The 8,025-nt window shown below is 37.2% G+C and overlaps 1 protein-coding gene across 1 annotated transcript in view; it reads left to right on the forward strand.

Moving 5' to 3' along the window:
* The window catches only part of EEA1 (early endosome antigen 1), a 63,007-nt gene that overhangs the window by 43,422 nt on the left and 11,560 nt on the right, over nt 1-8,025 (forward strand). Inside the window, 7 exon segments of the mRNA XM_062492380.1 lie at nt 1,500-1,639; nt 2,180-2,510; nt 3,983-4,084; nt 5,162-5,236; nt 5,239-5,358; nt 6,594-6,617; nt 6,619-6,777. Coding sequence (XP_062348364.1) covers nt 1,500-1,639; nt 2,180-2,510; nt 3,983-4,084; nt 5,162-5,236; nt 5,239-5,358; nt 6,594-6,617; nt 6,619-6,777 — 951 coding nt within the window.

Here is an 8,025-nt window from a genome sequence, read left to right on the forward strand (position 1 = left end):
CTACCTGGAAATTTTTATGTGAGGGAACGTGAATATATCCCGAAATCAGAGTTTTCAAGTTTGAATTTAAACACTTTACAAATAGTAGCAGGGAATATGTGTTGCATTGGCTAGCACTGCTTAACACTGCCTGTCTGGCTTAATTTATTTCTGAAGCCTTTCAGTAGGCTTTTTAGAACGATTCATTTATCACTATTTCATCTCTTAACTTGATCTGGAGTTTTGCATTCCAGTTGTGAAATCAGATTTTATTTTAAAGTCCACGTAAATCTGACAGAAGGTTTGCAGACATTTTTGATGTTCTGATATACTAACATTTTCAGTTAAGGACATGGATTAGTCCTAAAGCTTGAAAGCTTTAAAATTTGGGCTTTGACCTTTGTTGAGTATTTTTTTAAAAATACTTGGTAGTCAAAATTCATAGCACACAAAAGCATAAGATACAGGGATCAGGGGAGCAATGCCAAACTGGTTTTGCAGTGCTGTCTGTCTGTTCTGAGGGAGGTTAGTAGTCTGTATGCTCAAGACTCAGTTGAGTGTTTTTCCTAGCTTTTGTGCTCTATAGAAGAGAACAAAGATTGTTTTCCATGTATGAAATTTTAAATCCAATGCTGTTAAAAATTAAAGCTGTCATGCATTTCATTATCAGCATCATCATTTTGTTCTTCCATCTCTTATTTCGAACACTTGGTATTTTCCTTGCCCACTTTGATTTGTGTTTTTAGTTTTCATTCTTTTGCTGAAGTTTCACAAGTTGCCAATATATACAGATGCTGGGGAGAAATACAGAGCTTGCTTGCATATGATTTTATGAGGTTCCTGGTTGCTTAAGTGTGAAACTGAGCAGAATTGTTGATGCTGTCAACAGGAATACAAATCTGTGTAAAATCTTGGCATCATCACCATTCTTTGAGATTATTCCAGTTGAATGTGCGGCATTAAAAAAAATTAGAAAACAAAAAGCTTTCAGGAAATTTTTTTGAGAAACTTGGCTGCTTTGTTTTATGGTCTCTGTGTGAAAGCAGAAGTGCCTATAAAACAGCCAGTATGTTGAAGAGTCTAAACAGTGCCCATTTGCTGAAGGCTCCTGTGTTCTTTATACTCCATATGTGTGAAAAAGTAGCTTTAGAAAAAAAACAGAAAAAAACCTCTTCTAGGCAAACATAAAATTTCCTCACTGCTGTACGTTGTGCCTTTGCTTTTGCTGTAAAGCTTTTTATCTATTACTTTGCAGTAAAATGCCTGCTTGGCCTTTAATTTAAAGATGCTTTCAGAATGTTTTACCAAAATAGTTCAGTTCTGGAGAAGCAAGTGATTAGCAGGGACTAAATAGTGAAAGATAAATTGCAAAGTAATGAAACAGATAGATGATGCGTGAGAGTTGTAACTGCTTTCTACAGTTAATGCTACACATAGACTAGATGACTTAGGATTTTTTTGCTATTTTTCTTTTGTTGGCCGTGTTCTGATGGCTCTATCTACTTATTTTTCTCTCTCAGAAACTTGAAGGTGACATTCTTGATGCTAGAGCAAGTAAAGACCAAGCTCTTCAGGAGTTACAGCAGCAGCGACATCAGTCTAAAGAATTAGAGCTCCGGACAGCAGAACTGAGTAAACAACTTGAAGCAGCAAGAGAAGCGTATGCATTTCCTGTCTTATAGTATTTTTCAAAGTCAGTCATAACACTGGGGTAGTTTGGACTAGAGTTGAAATTTTCTGCTTCTCTCCTGTGATTTCATAAAGTCATAAATAAGTGCTGTGTCCCCTCTGCTACAAGAATTGTGTTATCGCCCACGTGTTGCCTTTCACTCCATCTGCCATGTTGTCTCACAGGAATCACTGACTGCTGTGATTCACTACACTTCTTCATTTTATTCACTGTGCTTGTTGTCAGCTAAGTATCTGAACAGTTTGATGTAGTGAGGTCCATCTTTAAATATCCATAGCTCTGTAACCATTTTCAAATACAAATTTTCAATTTATCCATAAGCAGCAAAGGGGTAGTTTCTGTTCATTATGATTGAGGAAGAAAGAACCATCTCAAAATTAGTTTCTGAAGTTGCTGTCTCATCTTAACTGGATGTAATGCCCATGGATAAAAATAGAGACATTTAAGGATACAAAAGAACCTGTGAAAAAGAAAATCTAAATAGTATGTTTTATCCTTTCGTATTTGCAGGATGTCTAATGCTCAACTGGATTTGCAGAAGAAATCTGAGGCCCTTGACCAAGCGAACCAACAAATTTCAAAGCAGGAGGCAGAAAAGGCCAGTCTCAAACAAAATCTTGAGAAATCAAATCAAGATACAAGTAAACAGCTCAAGGAACTTGATTGTAAAATGCAAGCAGCCACATCAGAGCTGCAACAAGTGAAATTAGAGAAGGACACTCTATTAAAGGACCTTACAGATACCAAAGAGAAGCTCTCAAAAAGCTCTGAATCCTTCAAAAAAAGAAAGGAGGAATTAGAAAAAGAAATTAAAAAAGGAAAAACAGTTATGGCAGAAATGGTCAGTAGGTTCTTTAATTAGGCATTAAGTTCAGTGTATATACATTCTGATAAAATGACTTTGCTTTCTTCTTGAAAACAGTGTACATACGATGGCAATGCACGAAAATTTATTACTGTAAGGAAAACCAAATTGTTAGTTTTAGTAGTTCATACGTGTTTCCCACCTTACATTTTTACCTGGATATTTACAGTAGTAAACATCAGTCATATCACATAAGAGGATCCTTTCTTCTTGCTGCATGCCTTTGACATAGTGAAAAAACTAAATGGAGATGACAAAGTGGTGAAACAATTTGATGGCAAATGTCCCCCTTTTAAAAAATTCATAAACCGTATTATAACAATACCAACTTTTAGAACCTTTCCAAAAACGTTGTTGCATTGAAGAAGTTATTTTTCTGAGGCCATTCTAATTTCCTTACTGAAGTCTTTGCCCATAGAACATCCTGTGCCCTTGTCTGGACATACTGGAAATCTGCATACTGGACATAGAGAGAGTAACATCATCTGTCATTTGGGGAATGCCTAGCTTAAAGTATTATTGGAGTACTAGAACTATTTGAATTTCAGAAAGGTCTTAAAAGTGACAGTATAACCAGTGCTTGACTACCAGAGCAATCTGTTATGGTAAAGAAAGTAAACTATTACCAGGGTTAAAATATACCTTTTTCTTACCTCTTCTGCCTTGGTGATATGAGTGGGCACTATATGAATACAGTTGTTCTGACACCCTTGTCTCAGTCCTCATGGCAAGGGCTGTCTTTCTCATACCTTCTCATCTTACATGTCACCATTTTCCAGAACCCATTCAGACCTGTTTTTATTCTGATCTAAAAAAAAAAAAATCTGCTTCTAGTTAAAAAGAGCATTTTTCTCTTACTCATTCACCTGGTGAAGAAAAACTCTTTCATTTGCTTTTCTTAGTTACTGCTGTTTAAAGGTTTTTTTTCTCCTAAAAGCTTGAAGGATTTTCTCCCCAGTTTAGACTTAAAGATAGTAGTCCAGAACCAGTAGTCTGCTTCTGGTTCTGTAGTCTTTTGGAGGCTCTCCACTGTCTTAAATGTGTAGTATTTGGGCTTAACATATGGTTGCATATGCATGGAGGTTTGCAAATATACTTGCTTGTGAGTTTTAGAATGTGAGGGAATTATAGTTCCTGAGGAGACCAATGAGCCTACTAATTCATTAAGAAGGAGAAAGGGGTCCCAACCACAGCTTCAAACAGGGAGACTATCCCTAATCAGAACAACTCTGGCACCTGGCTGAGTTTGTTAGTACAGAGTGTCTAAAGTGTGGCTTAGATTTGCCACTTGAAGTTTTGAGAGGTTTTGAGCTGAAAATGTCTGCAGTTGAGAAGGTAAGATTTTTCATTGAAAATGAAAGCAGTATTTTTAAGGATTTACAACTTGTGCAAAAATACTCCATACACGGTCTTAGAAACTAACGGGAATATTTCCTTATGTTTTTTAGGAAAAATCTTGCCAAGAATTAAAACACCAACTTCAGATACAAACAGAGTCTGTAGCTAAAGAGAGGAATGAATTGAAAAACTCACTGGAGAAAAAGGAGGGGGTGAGTTGTCTGCTTAATTTCAAAAATCTAAAAATCAATAATAATAAATGTTTAAAAGATTGAATTTCAGTCTCATCTGCTGGGACTGATGAGAGATAAAGATGTCTCAATTCTCAAGTTGTACACTATCTTTGGGACTGAAATAAGGTGATACTAAAACTTCCCTAGTTGGTAATGTGAAGCTTTAAAATACAGGTTTTAGTCTTAGTTTTCTGTGCTCCACATACCGTAGGAGGGGATTTTAGCCCTTCAGGCTTTTTCATTAGTGAAACGGTTCCTTGGCGTTGCTGTGTCCCCATTTTCTTTTGTATTTCCATACAATGAAGGTTGTTATTTCATATCCTTAGATCTATTTTATTCTCTGGCTTATGCAGTATGTTCTCAGTGTAGTTGACAGGACATTTTCAGACATCCTTTAAGGATTTCATTGCTTTTTCAAACTTGTGCAAGCCACTTGCTTGTGACTACATAAGGACCAAATGTACTTCTTTTTCAAAGATGAGCATTCAGACCATGCAGTGCAGCTGGCAGCCTGAAGGACACGTCTGCTTTCATGGATTTCTTTACCCAAGGCATCTTCTGTTCCCTAAAGGAATCAGAAAAGATTTGATCAGTGGACATAGTTTGATAGACTGTGATGGATACTTACTGTCTGAAAGAGGTTTGGGGGTGTGCAGGTGTGATGGTAATTGCTCTGTGACTATTGCTGCTATTTCCTTAGCTCCTCACTTGTTCAGCTGAAGTGCTGTGGTGCTCAGTGGAAAGTGCAGAAGGATGAGCTTGGTGTATGCTGCAGTTGGCAGCAGGAGAGCCCACATCACTGCTGGTGTGAGAAAAGTTGCCTGATCTTAATTTAGAATGGATAAAAAAGACTGCTGTTGATCTCTGGGTAGTAAAATTGGAATAAGAGATTATTTTAATGTGTTATGGTAGTTCTTAAAATGTGCTTACCAGTGTTCAACCGCATAGCTCTGAAACAGCAGTGGCACTGTGGGATGGTCTGATTCTGTGAGCAGCATGTACAAATAGTGATTTGAATTTAAATTATATACAGTTACTTAATATTTTTGAATATAGATTTCTAAGCAGTTGTCTATAGACCTTGATTCAGCAAGAGCACAAGTACTGGAAATCCAGGGTCTTCTGAAGGAAAAAAGAAAAAAAGTGAGCAACATCTCCAGGGAAAGCTGAGAGAGTTAAAGGAATCTTTTGAGCAGAAGAAAAAACACAGTGAGACACTGCAAGCTGAATTAAAAACTGCCCTTTTAGAAAAGGTAGACTGTCCTTTCTTACTCTTATAAGAAAATGAATGTAAATTCCTCTGATAAATACTGAAGCTTATATGTAAATAACTTTGTGATAAACTCTGTTTGCTGTAGTCTTCTTGAAATGATAAGGTCAGGATGTGGAAGTGAGATCTTTTGATCCCTGTTGGAGGTAGAAACAACATCAACAGCAATAATGAAAAGAAACAGTGCTGAAATAGGAGTTCCATAGGAATTGAATTTTTAATAAAGGAATAAGGTAGTTTGAATGTGGGTTTCCTGCTTCAGGAGCAAAGCAAGAGCTGCCATTTTCTTGTAAAGCAGTAGAATTTTGCAGAAGTGTTTTCAGACAAACTCTGCAGTGTTTTAAAATGCTCATGGCAGTATTAAACCAAGTCTTCTCATATTATACCAAAAGAATTTATCTGAGTGACAGTATGAAACTCATAAACATAATGGAAAGTGTTCAAATGGCTTAGAAAATTAGAGAATGTTGTGCTGTGTGCCATGCACTGTTAAATGTGGCTCCAACTTTGTCTGCCCAATGCTACATGTTCATATTTGTGCTTTAGACAGCCTGTGGAAACATTAGGTCTTGGTGTTGTGTTTAACCCAGCCATCAACTCAGCAAACTCAGCACCACAGAGCTGCTTGGTGACTTGGGAAGACAAACACCATCACTCCAAACTCCTTCCCCTTTCTTCTTCTGCCAGCTCCATATGCTGGGCATTATGTCATATGGTGTGGAATATCCCTTTGGTCAGTGGGATCAGCTGTCCTGGCTGTAGCCTCTCCAAATTCTTATGTGCCTCCAGATTTCTTGCTGGTGGGATTGTGTGAGAAGCAGGAAAGGCCTTGCTCTGTGTGAGTGCTGCTAAGCAGTAGCTAAAGCATCCCTGTAAGATCAACGCTGTTCCCACCACAAATCCAAAACACAGCCCCCATACTAACTACTATGAAGAAAATTCTACCTCAGCCAAAACCAGCATACTTGGAAACATTATTCCAGTTTTTAATGTTCGGCTCATAATGTGTTTCACTTAGTCTTTTGTCATGAATTAAATTTTGTTTTTTTTAAATTAGTTAAAAATGTTACTGTAAAATCACAAATATCAAATTACTGAACTGTTATTCCACGAGAAGAACAAAATTCTCTTTTTGCAATAGAAGCATTTTCATTGAAATGCTTAAGCTAACTTTACTGTCTGTAACTTCAACTAAAACTTTCTATGCTTGTGTTTCAGGCAGAGCTGGAGAATAAACTACAAACAGCAGTCTATTTTGTCAGCACAGGAGCTTAAAGCAGAGAAAGGCAAGCTAGCAGACTTACAGAAGGCCCATGATAAACATAAAGAAAACATGGAGAAGCTGCAGCTGGATCTTTATGGGAAAGAGTCTGAGCTGCTGGCAACCAGGCAAGACCTTAAGGTACTTGCAGTCACTTTAATGTCATATGTGACTTAGTAGGTGTTAGTATCCATTTTGAAGACCAAGAAACAAAGCAAGAACTGTAGAAGTGAAAAAAAATCTCTTCTGGTGTATATAGAATTTAGTGCTGTTTAATCCCTTCCCCGAAGACAAAGGATATTCTGAAACTGATTTAAAGGCAAACATATTTGCCAGATTACCTGAAATACCCTTGCACTTCTGCAGCAGCAAAGTGAAAGGTGATTTGGTTTTATATTGATTAAAGGGTTCTTTTTTTAATGTTGCTTTTTCTCGTTATAATACTGTAGTTTTCAACTAATTTAAATAGCTAATTAGGGCAAGGTCTGTCAGCATGTAACTGCTGTCTTCCAGATGATTTAACTAGGATATTCCTGGCTGATGGTAGATGTTGAGAGATGTCAAACTAATGGAAACAGGAGGCTTATGGGTGTACCTGAAATACAAGTGCCAGAATTAGTCCTTGAAGTTTTTGCTATTCATAAACTAAAGTTACCTGGTTTTCTATTAGTGTGTAGTGCCTTCAAAGAGGTGTTTCTGGAAGTCGAGCCAGTCAGCAAAGGTGTTTCTTGGCCCTTTTGTACTAAACCAATGCTTAGTCCCAGGACATACTGTGCCACTGAGACTGAACTCCAGGTTCAGCTTATCTTAAGAAACAGAGAAATACCTCCTTTACATATAGGCCACTGCAGTTTTATTAGACTTACTCCTCTGTAGTATTAAATTACCTGCCATGTTTCTCTGCAGATTATTGAAGCTTTACTTTCAGTGCACCATGGTTGAATTGCTACATTAAATTGTGGAGAGCTTCCACGTGATTAACAAGCCGTGGTGGTTTAAATGTATTCTTTCTTTCAGTTTGTCACTATTGCACATCTGTAAGTTTATTTCCTGTAATGCATTTAAATTACCATTTGGTAATGGAGTGGCCTGTAGAAGCACTGGTTGTGTTCAGTAACTTGGGGTTTGTTTTTTTTTTTGGTATAGTTTTCATTAAAGTATCACTTGTTGCAAAATAGCTGTAAGTATTGTTATTAAAGCAGTTTGATGACCTCTAGTTCTGGCAAGTATAAAATAGGACAGTAAGTGTATCACATGTATTTAGACCCAATGGGGATGGTAGCAAGAGAGAGGGAGAGATCTATGCACAAAGGTAAAGTAAGGTGATGGCAATGGGGTAACAAGACTTTTAAGGTGAGCTTGATTTGTGATGTAAGTTTCTATGGAGAC

Source organism: Cinclus cinclus, chromosome 4, assembly GCF_963662255.1.
Source record: "Cinclus cinclus chromosome 4, bCinCin1.1, whole genome shotgun sequence".
In the NCBI taxonomy this organism is placed as follows: Eukaryota; Metazoa; Chordata; class Aves; order Passeriformes; family Cinclidae; genus Cinclus; species Cinclus cinclus.